We start from the raw sequence: 16,766 nt of genomic DNA, 5'->3' as shown, positions 1-16,766 counted from the left end.
ACTTTGAGACTTTTTGTTGTTGCAAGTGATGAATATGTGCGATCAATACTACTACTACTACCAATTAATACTGATGTGGTTAGGATTACATAGTTAGCCATGGCATTCACATCTGGTTCCGGTTTGAAACCTTGGCTCAAATGAAACCCTTATCTTGGGTTACTTAAAAACAAGAATGCCAGAGGTGGGGTCTGAAAATGACCTATTTTTTGTATTTCCAAAGTGGGATTATTGGAGCTCACATCTGGAAGCAAGCCCTATTGAAATTAATGAGTTTATTTTTAAGAAGGAATGCACAGGATCGTATTTTAATTTGCTGCTTTTGTCAAACTGTTTTGCTACCATTTAATAATGTGCTACCATTAGTACAGTGGCCAGTGAACACATTGCCTTCAGCTCCCAGAGGAAACCTCAGTGGCCTCGTGTGAACATTTCGGGCAGCCTTACCTCAACTATTCCTGGGGATGCTTAAGACTTAGGTGCCCCAAGGAAAAGCGGAAGATAGGAATCGGAGGCTGGGAGCTAGTGCCATCTGCTTCTGAAGTTGGCCTGAGAATATTTGGTATCATTTGTGTGTTAATGTTTTGAACTGTAAACAGCCTTGGATGCCTTGGCAATTAAGGTGGTGTATAAATGCAATAAATAAGTAAATAATACAATGAATACTGTACTGTTATGTTACTGTTTATTGATACATTGTATAACCATATTGATAAGATGTAACTATAAAAGCATAGTTTTTTGCACTGTCATCTTAAGACTGAAATAGACTGCAGGATGTGCGAGAAACATCTGTATTCCCCTATTTAACTGCAACTAGTCCTGAGGATAGAGTGGCTGCAAACCCCCGTCCTGGCTGGGTGGTGGTTGCAGCCCCTTGTGCTGCTGCCATGCCCAGGCAGCCAGAACGTGCAGGGGCAGCTGGGAGTTGACGTCCGCTCCTGGCTGGCTGCATCACAGGACAGGATTGCCCGCCAAACAGTGTTAGAAACAGGTATGAAAGCCGAAAGCTAAACCTATGAAAAAAAAAGACAGTCACGGAACCAAAAAATTACACGAAACAAAAGAATTGCTGTGAAAATCCCTGAAACGAGAAGTAATCGACTATAGAATTGAATTAAATAACAAAAATAAAAAAATTAAGGAAAAATTAACCTAAAATGAAACAAAGACTTAACGAGATGGCGGCTACAAAACGCATTTCACTGAACTAATCAGTTTCCTCAGAAGGAAATAAAGAAATTCTAAACTTTAAATGATTTTAAGTGATATCAAACAAGTTTCACTTTTTTTATAACAAGAATAGAAAGCTGAAAATGAATGAACTGCACCTATGTTCATTTTTCACATGGCCTAGTCTTTCCCCTGCCCACTCCCCCTAATATTCTTTGGAGGGTCTCTTCTCTAGTCTTCAGAGAGTGGCTGGAAGTGGGGAGGCAGAGAAAGGTCCTCCTTTCCTTCCACTCTGCAGTTTTACTCTGAAATTTTAGGTGCAATACTGCATCCAGAGCTCAGAAACCGCTTGCGCCAATGAAATTCTCTGTCGCAAAATGCACCCAGAACAATAAGAGTTTCAAACACTGCCGCCAAAATGCCTATGTTCAAACTAACCAAAAAAATGTTTCAGGTATGCCAAAATGGTATGTGTGCTATGCATTCAAATAATTTAGGGCATGCATGCACTCCTCACTAGAGCTCCATCAGTTCACAAGTCATTACTGATGTAACATAAATGAAAAATGGGTGTCATCAGCATACTGGGGGAATTATCTTGAGTGCAAGTAATATAAGACTGTCATTCCCAAGCCTTTGGTGCTTGTTGTGGAGCTTTAGGGGGAAGCAAAGTCTTTATGGTGTGTGTGGTTTTTAGATGACAAAAACCAGAGGGAGAGACCTTTATTATTTTTACCTTTCCCAAACCTCCTAGATAAGAGATAAGGCACTGCCTCTACCTTGGGACTCAAGGGAGTAGCAAGTATTTCTCTTGTTTCTTTTAAATAAATAATAGAATTACAGAGCTGCAAGAGAACTTGATCAATGGCCTGCTAAAATGCACGGTGGGACAGCAGTGTCCCAGACAGATGACTCCACATCCTTTACATAAATTCCTCCAGGGAGGAGAAGCTCTTGCTGTTTCTTCTCTAAAGTACATCACAGGCTGGGCCTTACTATCTCATTTGGCCTTGAGGTTTGGGGAAGGTAAAACACACCATGAGTTTTCTCTGTGTCTTTTTTACTTATTCATAACCCCATTGCAAGTGGTAGACATCCCAGCCTCTCCTCGAAGCTTCAAGCGCACACAGAAGAACACTAGATTGACTCTTGGGGGCAAGCTTGAGGTTACACACAGATGCCTAATTCTCCCCTGCCAATCTTTTAAAATGAAAAAGGAGCCTTAGGGAGTTGCCATCTTCCTTTTGAGCGCTCCCCCTTACATGCTGGTCTTACCTGATAGCAGCTGGTTAGAAAGGGCTATTTTCATTTAAGAAAAAAAGAGAGAGGTTACATGCATCTGTGTTTGATGTCTGGCTTTGGTGTTCAATTTCTATGTGTATTTTCCTACTCTTTTATTGTTAATCTGAATAGAAGTATAGAAACTGTTTAATTATAGATGTTCATAATATGGTGACTTTATTGCCCTCTAGCTGTGGCTTTTGAGAAATGAAACTGAAATTTAAAAGTAATTGCGATTTCTTTGCCAGGTTTTTAATCGGCATACTAAGGTCAGATGACCCTGCTCAATACTATCTCTCCTCTGCTCAAGGGGTACAAAAGGACAACTTTTTGAGCAACCCAGTACTTTTCATTCAGTGGAATGACTTCATTGCCAGGCTTGTAGTTTTTGCACCATACTGTCTCTTCCTACTTTCTGTTGATGCTGAATGTAAGAGAACAGCGAGCCACTGCCATTGAGGTGTTCTTCCACCTTATATCTAGCAATGTAAGCTTTATTGCAAACTCTTCTGCTACCAGTTTCATTTTTACCTAGTTTTGCTTCTCAGCATGTGCATTTCTCTTGTAATTAATGTGACCCCCATCTTTACAGATCATCATTGCATCTAGTAACAGTGCAATTTTTGCCCAGTGCAATTCTTCATGTGTGTATTTTATATAATTTAATCTAAATCTTTGTGTGAGGTATTGAGTCAAACAATTCCTATTAGTTTGGGTCATGCCTTTCCACTGTAAGCTGCAAACCTGCTCAATTAAAATCAATGAGGTGGTTATTGGTTGTTTTTTTTTAAAGAGTGATTTCACCCTTGATTCAGAATTGTCCAGGATTTGTAAATGCTATATATGTCAGCTGATTTTATGCAGTATGCCGCTGTTGCCTACACCAGATAGGTCATTTATTTCTGCATGATCTGTTGTTGTTGTTGGGCATACATTTACCGGTAATTGTTCTTTCTCTAGTGATGGCCAATTTCCTTGGTTCATTTGGGTTGTTGCTTGCAACCCTGAGATGGTGTTGGCTCTACTACTCCAGTCCAGTATATTAACAAATCTTTTTCCTTTTTGACTGCCTAAATACTTAGTAAAATCCCTTCTCATTTTCACTAGGATGCAGCTGTGTTGTGACCATTCTGTAGTTTTGCATTTTCTGTCTCTGACAGCAGCAAAAGATTAGTTTGGATTATTCGTTTTCTAAAAAACTACAAACTCTGAAGGTGAATCTAGACAGGCATCATCTTAGCACATAAAAAAAACCAAGGGTAGCCATGTGATCCTTAAGAAAATAAAAATCCAGAAATCCATAGTTGGATAATACCTTTATTAGGACCAAACAGAAAATGTGTCAAGCTGTTATCCAAGATTGTTGATAGAGAAAGGACTATGGTTCACCTGAAGCATGCTTCAGGTGGCCAAAAAGGAAGGTTCACTTGGCATTTGATTCAGAGGCTGTATGTGTGTGTTTGAGGAGTGGATGCAAGGGAAAGTAGCATTTACTCCACAGTAAAAACTGAACTTCTGTGTGCAATATGTATCTGTAAATAGCCTGAGAGGTATGATTGTGTGGGAAGGCTGTCACTCCATAACCGAACATTTTGACTTGATCTTGAACACCAGATTGCACTGAGACAGACCTGTAGTTTTAAACTTAAAAGTAACTAGGTAAAGGTAAGGTAAAGGGACCCCTGACCGTTAGGTCCAGTCGTGGACGACTCTGGGGCTCATCTCGCTTTATTGGCTGAGGGAGCCGGCGTACAGCTTCCGGGTCATGTGGCCAGCATGACTAAGCTGTTTCTGGCGAACCAGAGCAGCACACGGAAACGCCGTTTACCTTTCCGCCAGAGTGGTACCTATTTATCTACTTGCACTTTGACGTGCTTTCGAACTGCTAGGTTGGCAGGAGCAGGGACTGATCAACGGGAGCTCACCCCGTCACGGGGATTCAAACCGCCAACCTTCTGATTGGCAAGTCCTAGGCTCTGTGGTTTAACCCACAGCGCCACCTGCGTCCCTTAAAAGTAACTAACAATATTGAAAACAGAAAGCATTTTAGTTTTGCTGCCCAAGAAAAGGTGAAACGTGTCTGTGCTTGGTCATGGGAATGTGAGAAATGCTTTTGAAGGGTTGAGGCAACTAATTTCTGAGGAATGCTAACTTAATCCTTGTGAGTAAACTGCATTTCCCCCTAAATTCTGGTTGCTAGTGTGTGTGTGTGGGGGGGGCATTTCTTCTCTGTCCATCACATCCACGTAAACATGTGTGGCAGCCATTGGCAGCCAATGTCCCCACTGTGGAAGGACATGTGGATCCAGAATTGGCCTCCACAGTCACTTACGGACTCATTATTAAAACCGTGTTTATGGAAGACAATCTTTCTCGGCTACGAGTGATCGCCGAAGAAGAAGATTACTAATTGAGGAAACCACCCACACCGATGATGCTCCTACAATTTTTGTACCTAATTTAGGTGTGTTTGTTTGTGTGTGTGTGTGTGTGTGTGTGTGTGTATGAGTTGCTCCTGAGTGTTGACATTTGTTCTGCACCTTTCTTTCCCAACATGCCTTTCTTTAGCAGACAAAGTTTTTTGTTCTTTTTTAAAAGGGTGAGCAGTCTTTCCTCCCATGACAAGCCGTTGCATAATTCTGTGATTCTATATCTTCACTGTCATCACACTCCTTTGGCTACTGTAAGGACAGCAACATAAAGGGAGCTGCTTCAATTGCTCAAAAGCATGCACAAGGACCCCGTGGAATCTCATCTTTGCTCTGTGCCATAACTACTAACGTAGAAGGAGTGAGATCTGAAGCGGGTGGATGCTTCACTTTGACTAAAATAAAATAGCCACTTTAGATAGATTTTGAAAATAGCAACTTGGTTCCTAACTTCTACTGGTTTGTTTGTTTTTTGGTCTTGTCAACCCCTTACTGTGTTTGATATGTGTTCTTTTACTAGCTGTGCCATGCATTTACTAGAGTTTACTTTATGATACATTTATTTGCTGTGATATCCTGGAAGCCTGAAATCGTTGGAACTGATTTCTTTCCCACTGGGATTTAAAAGAGAATCCTTCAAATATATTTTGCAGTCCTGTGATGCTTCCATTTTTTTTAGTTGCATTTGAGCATGTGTACTTAAATATCAACTCAGTTCTTGCGTTGAAGGATTTTGGTTATCATTACAAATTATATTAAACCATGCTGAATTCTCTGTGCAGTCAACTAGAAGACTAGATGGTTCTCTTGCTATGATTTAATTTAAGCCATTTATGTGTTTGTGAATGTTATATAGCGTGCTTGCATTGTATTTTGGTTTTCATCATATTCTAAGGATTGTGTCTTCTCTTAACCTTGTTGGAAGCCCCATTTGAAAAGTGAATTCATGCTGACTTTTGTGATGCTTACTTTATTTTGTCTTTATGGAAGGTTTGTATGGAAAACAAATGTTTTTCAGAAAAAGCAGTACATAAAGCAAAAACAATATTAATCAATAATTGCATACTATGCAAACACGGTGTTTCAAAAGTAATCCATCTTTTTCAACAGAGCAGGAAAATCACCATTATAGCTCATCATATGTCAGAATTCAGTGATGAGCACTACTTGATCTTCACACCAAGAAGTGCTTTCATCTCCCTCTCAAAACAGCCTCTCGCTGTATCATAAGCAAACGTCTTTATAGTGTCATTGGAGTGGAGTTTCAAAAGCAGTTGTGACCTGGTGCTTTGTAGAGGATGGTAGAAGGGGAGAGAAAGGATTACAGCCCCAGTAAGTAATCCCAAAGTCTTCTCCACATGCAAAGCTTGCTGAATTGTTGGCCTCTTCTTAATGTAGCATGGCATCTGTTAAATTTTCAGGAAAATTGAATCTTTTTAATACGTCTAATTAATATATTGGAGCACCCAGCAAAGTGAATCACATAATTGCAATAAATCATAGAGATTGCTGTGACCTATGGGTGATCTTAGAAATGAAGAATATAGCTAATGTATGCTCATTATATACTATATACTATTCTGCAGACAGGCAGAAACAGGGGCCACCTGTGTGGTTCTGACATAAGAGATATTATACCACAGAGAAATAGCTCCTATGCCTCTGTGATAAACGTGATCCTAACCTTTTCCTGGGTTTCTGTAAAACCTTTTGTATCTTTGATCTCTGATGGAAGAAAGTTGTGCTGTCTAACTTTAAAACAAAGTTTCCAGCTTGGTGATATAACACACTAGTATTCAATATGGGTCCAACCTGGGATGCTTGTGATTGGTACCTAATTCGTAGCAGGTTTACAAGACACCTCATAAGGACGCCACTTTCTCATTCAGGTGTGAAATCTGCTAAGCAGTCAGTTTGGAAGCTTTGGAAGACTGGATGAGCATCAGTTAATCTGTAGGGATTCCAGGAATAAACAGCCACAGTGCATGTTTTTCACATTACACACACCCCTTGCTGATTGTTGTCTCCTACTTGCAAATTGGATGCACTTGAACAGTTGACCACGAGATGGCATCATATCATTTTTGAAGGCTGTGGTCTAGTTGAAGAAGTTTTTTGTTTTTGGAAAGAAATGGTAACTGCTCACCAGTAAAACAGAACTTTCAGCTAAGCTCACTCATCCATATATTTCACCTATGCAAAGCAAATGCCCACCAAGCAGTGAAGAATGCTACCATTCTACATATCTCTGGGACCACCTCCTCCTCCCTTTCTTTTTTACATGTAACTGATAGCTATATGTAGCTAAATTGTTTTCACATGTAGGGTTTTTATATGGTAAGCATCATCTCCAACTGTTACATGGTACAACTGTATGGAATGGAAATGTGAGATCTTTCTTGCTTTCTCTTTTCCTTGCTCAGGTGATTGAGGCACAACAGGTCATACACACATAACTCACCAATTTAGAATGCAACTTAAGATACTAGCATCCATGAAAGTAGCTGATATAATGGTCGAATCATAGAATTGTAGAGTTGGAAAGGGACCACTGTAAGGCAGGGGGGATTTTTTTGCCCAATGTGGGGTTGCCACTTTTTGCCCTCTACCCTGAGATTAAGAGTCTCTTGCTTTACTGATTGAGCTATCCCAACATGAGCACATAACCTATATATCCAACAGAGAGTTTATTCAGCTTGATCAATCAATGCATTTCTTCCTTTTGGGTTTTCTGCATTCTGTTTATAAACAAGGTATTATCGACTTGGGGGAAGCTGTGGTGCTGCTAATAGTTAAACCGTCCACATACTCATAAGCTTTTAACTCATCTCCCTTATATTAAGCTGTGCACAAAATTGAGTCTATTCCTAGTTAAATACTTGGGTAATAGAGTCTGCTATTTAGTGGAAGACTTATGCAAATGGCTTTTTTGTTTCACACGAATGGGTCTTATAGACTGTAAGTTTCATTGATAATGTAATTAGACTGTTACTTACCATCTGAAAGCAGCAAGCTGCATGGAAGCATCAGATTTAACTGCCATATACTTCACTTAATGAAACTTCTTACAGTGAACATAGAAATGCATAGTTCAGTTAGTATCTCCTCCTTGAGTTTTACCGTGTTTTCTCATTTGGCATTTATATTTACTTGTATACCTGGCTTTTATCATCACTGTACAACCCATTTACTACTACTATCTTTTATCTAATATCAGTTTTGTGCTGTCTTCCTGTCCCCCGCTTCCTGGTTCAATTTCCAGAGAAGGAGATTGGAATATTGTTCAATTTTGAACACATTTGGGGAGCTGTTGGTTTTCTTTCTTTCTTTTTAAAAAGCCATATCATGGTTTCACTTTGTGGTCTCAAAACACAGTTGGAAACAAATCACTGTGCCCCAGCTTCATGTGTCATGCGAAAACTCTGTTGGTTTATATTGAAAGCGGGCACCTCTTTTGGAATGCAACAAGTCCCTTCTGTGCATTAGCCCGAGGTTTGCTGCAGCTTGTGTATGTGAAAAGAAACCATGGTTTCTAGCTGTACTTTAACCTGGCCAGTGTGTTAAGATTGAGAGATTCAAAACACACCCTGTGATCATATTGACACTTTACCCTGTCAAATAGACACACTACTACTCCAACATCCCACATAAAATGAAATGCCTAGGGTGGTGGCAGAGGGGGGAGTTGAAGTATAATTACTATTCAAATTGTATCCTAAAATGGAAAGAGGTGGATTCTGAGTTTTGATACAGAAATTCAAAGGCCGGGTTTTCTATTTCAAAATTGATTATTGGTTTTGTAGGGAAGAGAATGATCTTGGCTTCTTTTAAGAAGAGCTTTAAGGCTGTGAAAATGGACTGAGCATGCAAAAGTATGCATTTCAAATTCCTCCATGCAACTCTTAGGGTAGATTCACCCAGTTGTTTTCCTCACACCACAAAGGGTTTTAAGTCCTTAAATCCACCCTGGTGTGTTTCCAGTTTTTCATCACGGCTCACAGATGTGCATAGCCTTCATGTGAAAAGCCTGGGTTCATTTGATGTGGGTAACGGGTGGAGTTTGGACAATATCACACAGGTTTAAAATTCCCATCTCATTCATTTTACTGTTTTGAAGGCACCTTGTAACCTAGATCACAATTTAAAAATATGTGCTTAATGTGTTTTGTGTGGCAATAGTGAAGAGAGTTAACTGACCATTTAAAGAAGTTTGTTGTTTTCCTGAGGGGAAATTTCTTAATTGGCTTAAACAATCACAGCAAACTCCTAGCATAAATCAGCCACCACACTCAGATCTGTTGAGAAATACCACGCAAATTCTAATGGGATTTTATCAATGAGTAGGAAATTTCCTTTTATGTACCTACTTACTGATGTAATTAACGTATACCTCTTTCAGGAAAAACATTTCGCAAAGTGTTTAGCACATAATAAATTGTGATGTGTACTCTCTTGCCTTTTCCTTTAGTATCCAAGTCCCATGGAGAAGCATGTCACGGCTGTAAAAACAGTAGAAGAAAAAACAGGTAAGTTGGACACTTCACTGTTGCTTAGAAGGCTCCAGAAAGTTTTCAGTAATTTACAGGTACGTGAGAGCAGTAACTAAGGTTACTCACAGGTTTGGGGTGAAATGTCATCAGTATGTTGTGACTCTTGGCTCTACCTTGGAGCTAAATGGAGGGGGAAAGCACACTGAAACTAAATCTAGCTAGAAGGGGTGGTTTTGGCTAGGGGTTCTTCCAGCTGGGGGATAGGCGCACAAGCTTATTCTGTGTGGTTTGCACTCTTGATGAAGGATCAGGTATGCAGCTTGGAGGTGCTGCTTTATCTTTTCTGAATGTAATGGAAATTATTCCTTGTACTCACCTCACACATTGCTTGAGGCAGCTGGCACAAATCATGCCCTGACTTAAAGGGCCTCCGGTTTAGGCAGATGATACTGAGCCAGTAGGGTTCTCTTTCAGCCTTCTAGTCCTCTATACTTGTGCTGCTAAGGTTGTGAGGTAAATGGAGATAGGAGGAAAGGTCTCCCTTGCCTACCCCAGAGTACCTTCGTCTTCTTTGCCTGCCTGGAGTACATGTCTGGGTAGGTTTGCCTAAATAGAAAAGATTTTAGCAGGCACTGAAAAGAATACAGTGAAATGGCCTGCCTAATGGTGAGGGAGTTTGAGTGTAAAAGCTGCCACACTAAAACACCAATTCCTAACAAGTTCAGAATAAATGTTATGGGGCAGCTGTAAAAATGCCACTTCCAGAGGTTGAAGTGGTTTTGTGCCACTCATAAGGTGAGCTGATCCATTGATATATAGATGTGGGTGATTATTGAGAGATAATTTTTAAGCTGCCCTTGGACCACTTCACTACAATTTGGCAGTAGTTACTGAATTGCTTGCACCTTAATTTGGGAGCTGTGGATCAGGTGATTTCGCATTGAACCTCCTGAATTCCTCCCCACACCCAACCCTTACCCATTACTAAAGTTGCAGTCAGAATCCATAAATATTCATCCCTGTTTCTGAGATTCAGCCTCTGTGGCTCAGAGCACTTTGGAGACAGCAATTTGCGGACTATCTCCCTGGCTCTTGTTCTTTCTGTGCATTGCCCTCGTGCCTCAACTGGCTCTTGAAGACAAATTGCCCAGTTGCCCACTATTAGGAAGCGGTTGCAGACTGAGTTTATTGCAGCCAGACTGCTTTTTGTGTTCTCCCAGAAGAACCCTCTTCTCAGCCAAGTCTCTCATACTGAGATGGCAGAAGAACAGAAAGTAGGAGCAGCCCGGGTGGAGGAAAGGAATTAGTGTTGTTTCCCCTCCCCAATGCAGATGCTGCAAAAGGACTGCATAAAAGGTGATCTCTGCTGCAAGAAGCTGAAGCTGAGGCAGGCAGGGCTCTCAGCACAAATCTCCCCTTTCCCATTTTTCACACCATTCACTTCAGTCTTTTGAGAGGTCTGGGGTGGGGAGTTTAGTTATTCTCCCCCACCACTGAAAAAAAAGAGAGGCTCAAATTCTGGATTTTCCATGGCATATTATGTATAATAATAGTTTTAGCCATCCCTTTCTCTTGGGAAATACCAGTTTATGACCCCTTGTAAATGTGTCACATTGGGAAAGACAAATATACTGCCAGCGTGGTTATTTAAAGCCTACTGCAAAATGCTGCCTCCCAGGAACAAAACCAGGGGAAGGAAAAAACACAGATAAACTTTGTGCGGGAGAGATTTGTCTCTTCCTGAGAACTCCTTTTCCACCGGGCTGTGTGCCTAGTCAGATCATCAATTAACATCATCCTGAGGCTTCTGGACTTGATTGGGATCATTAAATATTAACATGCAAAGTGAGTTTGGAAGCCAGTCACGTTCTTATTGTAGCTCAATAACTATAATTTGTGAAGGGTTTTAGAGGCGGTGGGGCTTTTCTTTCTTTTTTCGGTAGGGAGCTTTGTTCTTGTCACTGGCCCAACTCATTATAAAAATAAATTCTAATTGTCTGAGAGAATTGCTTTAGGCCTCAAACATTGACAATGGTGGGTGGAGAGGTATTTTGTACTCTTAGGATGTATTTCAGAATGCAGAGTGAGCAGAACAAGCCATTTTTGATCTGAAGTGCTGACCCAGGAAGATATTTGAAGCTTGTAGCTAGCAACACGAGAGCCTCGAAAATTAACTCCCCAACTGCTACCAGCCGAATCGTAGAGCAATTCCATTGCAGTTCTAGCCAAATCTGTGAAGCTCGGATTTGGAATTGTGTGATGCTTTGTCATTGCCAGCATAGATGCCAATAAAATGTTTGAACCACACCATCTGTCCCCTGCCCAGTAGGGTTTTTTGTATGTGTTGAGGTGGGCAAACATACTATAGTTTTTGGACTAAGCATATAACCCTTTAAACGTTTTCATCATGGTCCATCTGGCAACTGGGCTGGAATCCTTTGGCTGCTGAGAAGAAGGGACATTGAATCCCTCTACCACATTTAGGCTTCCTTGCCTTCCTCCTTGCATCTATAGTGCAAGCATTTGGTTTTGTTTTCTTACTATAAAAAAATCTCTATTTTCCAAAATAGCACTAAGTTGGTTTGTTCTTTTATGCTCAGATTTGTCTACAGGAATCATATACCGGAGGAGGATTGCAACATGCCAGAATGTAATTCCACACTTTTTAAGACAGGTAATTAATGTCAGTCAAGGTTGATTCATGCTGGTTTTTAAGGATATAGGGGGAACGGTGCAGGTTTGTAGCCACAAAGAATGAATTGTCCACTTGAACTAGGAAGGTTCTAAGTATCCTGGTTGGACCACGTGAGGATAGGCAACAGCAGCTCATGTGGGCGAGGCGAGGAGGGTGTGGGGAAGTGGCCTTGTCCTGGGTGGAAGCACTGTGCTCGGATGGGGATGGGGTGGAAGTCAGAGAGGCTTCTGTGGGGCTTCTGCCACCAACACTCAGAGCCCCCTTGACCTTGCTGCTACCAATTTGCCCCATCCCTGTACTTACAAGCACAGCAATGCTGCCCAGAGGATGCTGTAGCTCCGCCCGCCCATATGAGCCACTACTGAGGATGGGACTGTGTTTGAAATCCTGTATCCTTCCCTTAGTTCCTAAAAGAGCATTTTTCAAAAACAACTCTTATCTGCCATTTTGGGAGCTTGAAAAGGAAATCAAAACAATGTCCTTATAATCTAGGACTCTGAAAAAATAAACATAACAGGATAGTGATTTCTTCTGTTTAAACTTTCTGTGTCCTAAAGTTGAAGCTTGGCAACTCTTTGGATTTACATTCTGCTATGTATCACCTTCCATTTCGTGAACTGTTTACTTGCAATCTTTATTCTGTCTGTCAAAACTCAAATGATTTCTCTCTGTCACATTTCTGTTTGCCTTTTTTTTCCATGCCTCGTCCAGATGGGGAAACATAAAAATTCCAGGTACCAAACAGAATGTAAAATGAACCAAATGTTTTGGCTGTTTATGTCGTGAGTGCAACAGTCGACAAATGTCTTCTGTTAGAATCCATTACTTTAAGCAGGACATGTAGGCAACTAAAATGTCACATAAATTAAGCTGATGCTTAAGATGCAGCAGTTGGCAAAATCTAACTAGGCACCGAGCCGTGAGAACAAGTCCCTAAATGTTTGCATGGTTTTATCACTAACAGCTAAAAGTTTTTAATTTCTGTATTAGCGTCAAGAGATAAATGTTATGGGTGGCTTCAGTCCTTAATCGTTTTATTGTGTGAGGATGGAAACAAATGCTAAGTATAAACAAATTCCTCATTCTTTCTTCAAGCACCTTGACGTTATTTAAACATGTAATCATTATGTCTAACAGATCAGTGTCCTGAAAGTGCCCGAGGTCTACCTAGAAGAAGAATCTTGGCTTAATAAGCAGGATAGAATTATGTCTATGAAGACTCGGTGCCTCACATGGACACAGTATGCTACTCTAAAGGAAGAGTCAGTCTTCAGGGAAAGTTCAGAGAATCCAAACTGGTAAGGTGTAACTTATTTATATGCAGATTGTTGTAAATGGCCTTCTAGTTAATTTCTATTTATTCTGTTTACCAGGCAACACCAGGAGGATCTGATGGTTGCTGTTTAGATAATGTAGGCAGCCACATTGTAGCAAGTAGCTTTCAAGCCAGAATTTCACAGCTGATACCGAAATTAGGTCTGCACAACTTGTGACCCACCAAGCCAAGTGCAGGCTGGCGGCTGGGCATGCATAACCGAAGGCTTACTGAACTTCTTCCAGTGGCCTGCCTTAGACTTCCAAAACAGGCTCTTTCTGTGTGTTAGCCGAGCCATGAAGATACATGGCTCCTGTGCTATGTCAGAAGTTGTACAGGTAAAACTTGCATAGGCCAAACATAGGGGAAAATATAAAAATATGAGTAAGCATTAGGTACATGGTTGCCATTGTCCTTAGAGTCAAGTCTTTATATTTTTCCTACTGCAGCTTCGATATGGTAGGAAACAGAAGGGTTGCAAACTTGGTTGTGCGTACTTTCGCTATTAAAAAAAAAAGATATTCTGTGCCAAAGTAGTTGTGAGTCTGTCTCCAGTATAACTTACAGAAATTTGCATATTATATTTACCTTATTGATGGGCAGCAAGTGTATTCTGCATGGTTGGATGCATTTAGCTCTGTTGTGAGTAAGAACTCCAACTATAAAAGCATAGTTTGTTTTGGATAGAATAGGTCTGAGGCCTTACTTTACACAATGAGATGTGAAAGCTCAGGAAAACCCCAGAAAAAATCAGGGGACTGCCCCCCATTTTTCCAGTCCCCCCCAGGCCTTCACACCTTTATATTCACCCTGTGCTTGCTTGCTAGATTACTCTACCCAGATTGAGAGTAGGTTGGACCAATTTAAGTCCAGAAAGTTAAAGGGCTGTTTAGTGGAGGCAGCTGAGACAATGAATGAAAAGTACTTGGTGACAGTGGTGAAGTTAAGGAGGAGGGATTGGTTTGGCAGGTTTGCTTCCCTCTGCTTTTTCTCATGATGCCAGTGTTATATATATATATATATATATATATATATATATATATATATATATTCTAATTTTCAGGTAGAGATCTGTTCTGCCAATGCTGGCTGGATGCTTTAGGGCGACTGAACTATATTTATTGAATTTGTTCTGGTAAAAAGCAACAAATGTAATGAACCCTCAGTAAGAGTAGAAATGGCACCCGTGAATAGTTGGGCTGTAATAAGAAGAAATATGTGATGGAGCGTAAAATGATACTGAATGACACAATCCACTGCAAATTCTTCTACTGGCTCACTGCAATAATGCTTCAAAAAGAAAACAACAACAACAACCCAGGAAGTAAAAATAAAACTAAACAATCTCCCCAAGTTAATAAAAAGGATCAATAAAAAAATATTGCAATTGGAAGTGTGAAGACATATGGGACGTATTTTGGATAGCTGTTCTTATGTGTACTCAGTTTTATTTTAGGAATCTCTTCAACAGCTTATTTAAATCTAAAGCAAGTCTTAGTCACTTCTGCTCATTTATTCCTGTATACATATAACTAGGGCCCCTTTCATCAATGCACACCCTCAAAAAGTGAACTTCACCCTTCTACTCCAGGCCAGCTTCTACACAAACACTCTCACATACGCTCCATCTTCCATCCATGCAAGCAGCAAGCATCATCTGGGTTCAAAGATGCAAAAACCCTCAAGGAGTGTGCATAGCAGGGTCACCTAGGGGGTGTAGTTCTGGGGAGAGGAGATGTGGCCTGGGGGGAGTCCCATGGGCCAGGTAGAGATGTCTGGGGGACTACAGTTGACCACTTGGCCTGAGGTTCCCCATCCCTGTTCTAACCAGTGGGTTGGGGCCAATTGCTTGGGGTGACATTTGGCTTGGAAGACATGCAGTTGGCTTCACCTGTGTGCTTGGAATATGACAGGAAGGCATTTCCCACAATGCTCATGAGATGAACTATTGAAGGCCATTTCTGGCCATTAAAGAGGCCTTTAGGGCAGCCTCTCACTATATAGTGGTGTAAGCCTTGCAGGGAAAAGTACCGTATTTTTTGCACCATAACACTCACTTTTTTCCTCCTAAAAAGTAAGGGGAAATGTCTGTGCGTGTTTTGGAGGGAATGCCTACAGGTGGCATGCCTACGGATTTTCCTCCTCTAAAAACTACGTGCGTGTTATGGTCGGGTGCGTGTTATAGAGCGAAAAATACGGTATATGAGTTTTGCCCCAGGTGAACTTTTTTTGAATTCTGAGCGACCCTTTCCCATTGACATCCTACTATTTTTGCCTGGAAATTTATACTAACTCCTTAATGAAGTATATAAACAATAAGCTTTCGGGTTATGAAAGAGTGCAGAATACCTTTTTTAACCTGCCCACAAATATGTAACCGCTTTATGAGCTCAGATTTTATGCAAAAAAGAAAAGGAATAAGGTAGTGTAATACTAGTCCTTCAAAATGGTACCAGGAGTGGTTCTGAAATTTTCATTTCACTTTTAGGAAGAATGACGTAAGCTCTGAGTACTGTCAGGAAAGTGGTCTTTGTGAATTTTATAAACAGAATTTGTGCCTCATCAATCAAGTGGAATATCTAAGCGACACTGGGACAATGGGCAACAAATATAGCAGACTGAAGTCTAGTGTTAACATAATGCTTGTAGTCAAAACAAAAAAAAAATTTTTTTTCTTTCCAGTAGCACCTTAAAGACCAACTAAGTTAGTTCTTGGTATGAGCTTTCGTGTGCATGCACACTTCGTCAGATACATGTGTATCTGACGAAGTGTGCATGCACATGAAAGCTCATACCAAGAACTAACTTAGTTGGTCTTTAAGGTGCTACTGGAAAGAAAAAAAATTTTTTTGTTTTGACTATGGCAGACCAACACGGCTACCTATCTGTAACTGGAACTATAATGCTTGTACACATTGGAAAAAAACAACTCTGGTCTCAAACAGTAACTGCTCCGGTATACATGACTTAAAGCTTTGCTCTCTCATCCCTGGAGACCGGAAGAAGCAAAACATGCTCCTTTTATTCAAAATCCCTTGTAGATTTTCTCTTTATAGGGAGTCTCACAGTGCGTTTCATCTAGCTCGCTTCCTTCTTGTTGATAACTTTGCATCAGACCATGTGATTTTAACACACAGCATTTGATGAGCATGTTGGATTATCTGTTACCGTACTTTATATATGTTTTTATAGTTTTAATTCATTTTTAGTCTTAGCGTATTGGGGTTCCTGTACACAACTTACAGGTGGCTGTAAGTGGCATACAAATTATTAAAATAAGTAATAAAAATATAACCGGCGGGGGGGGGGGGGCATAAGTAGAGATGGGAAGGCCTGGGAAAAAAACAGAAAAATTGGGGGGGGCAGGTTTTTCCCCAAAGCCG

The 16,766-nt window shown here is 40.6% G+C and overlaps 1 protein-coding gene across 2 annotated transcripts in view; it reads left to right on the top strand.

The window, feature by feature from the left end:
- PRELID2 (PRELI domain containing 2) overlaps window positions 1-16,766 on the top strand; it is a 61,785-nt gene that overhangs the window by 2,486 nt on the left and 42,533 nt on the right. For both annotated transcript variants that reach the window (XM_083600254.1, XM_083600253.1), the window contains exons 2-4: window positions 9,352-9,409; window positions 11,974-12,047; window positions 13,206-13,366. In XM_083600254.1, the coding sequence (XP_083456380.1) occupies window positions 9,352-9,409; window positions 11,974-12,047; window positions 13,206-13,366 (293 nt within the window). The remainder of the gene's footprint in view (window positions 1-9,351; window positions 9,410-11,973; window positions 12,048-13,205; window positions 13,367-16,766) is intronic.

Source organism: Podarcis filfolensis (assembly GCF_964270895.1).
Source record: "Podarcis filfolensis genome assembly, chromosome: 2".
Taxonomy (NCBI): Eukaryota; Metazoa; Chordata; class Lepidosauria; order Squamata; family Lacertidae; genus Podarcis; species Podarcis filfolensis.
Note: the sequence above shows the minus strand (reverse complement) of the source record. Positions and strands in the feature narration are given on the sequence as shown.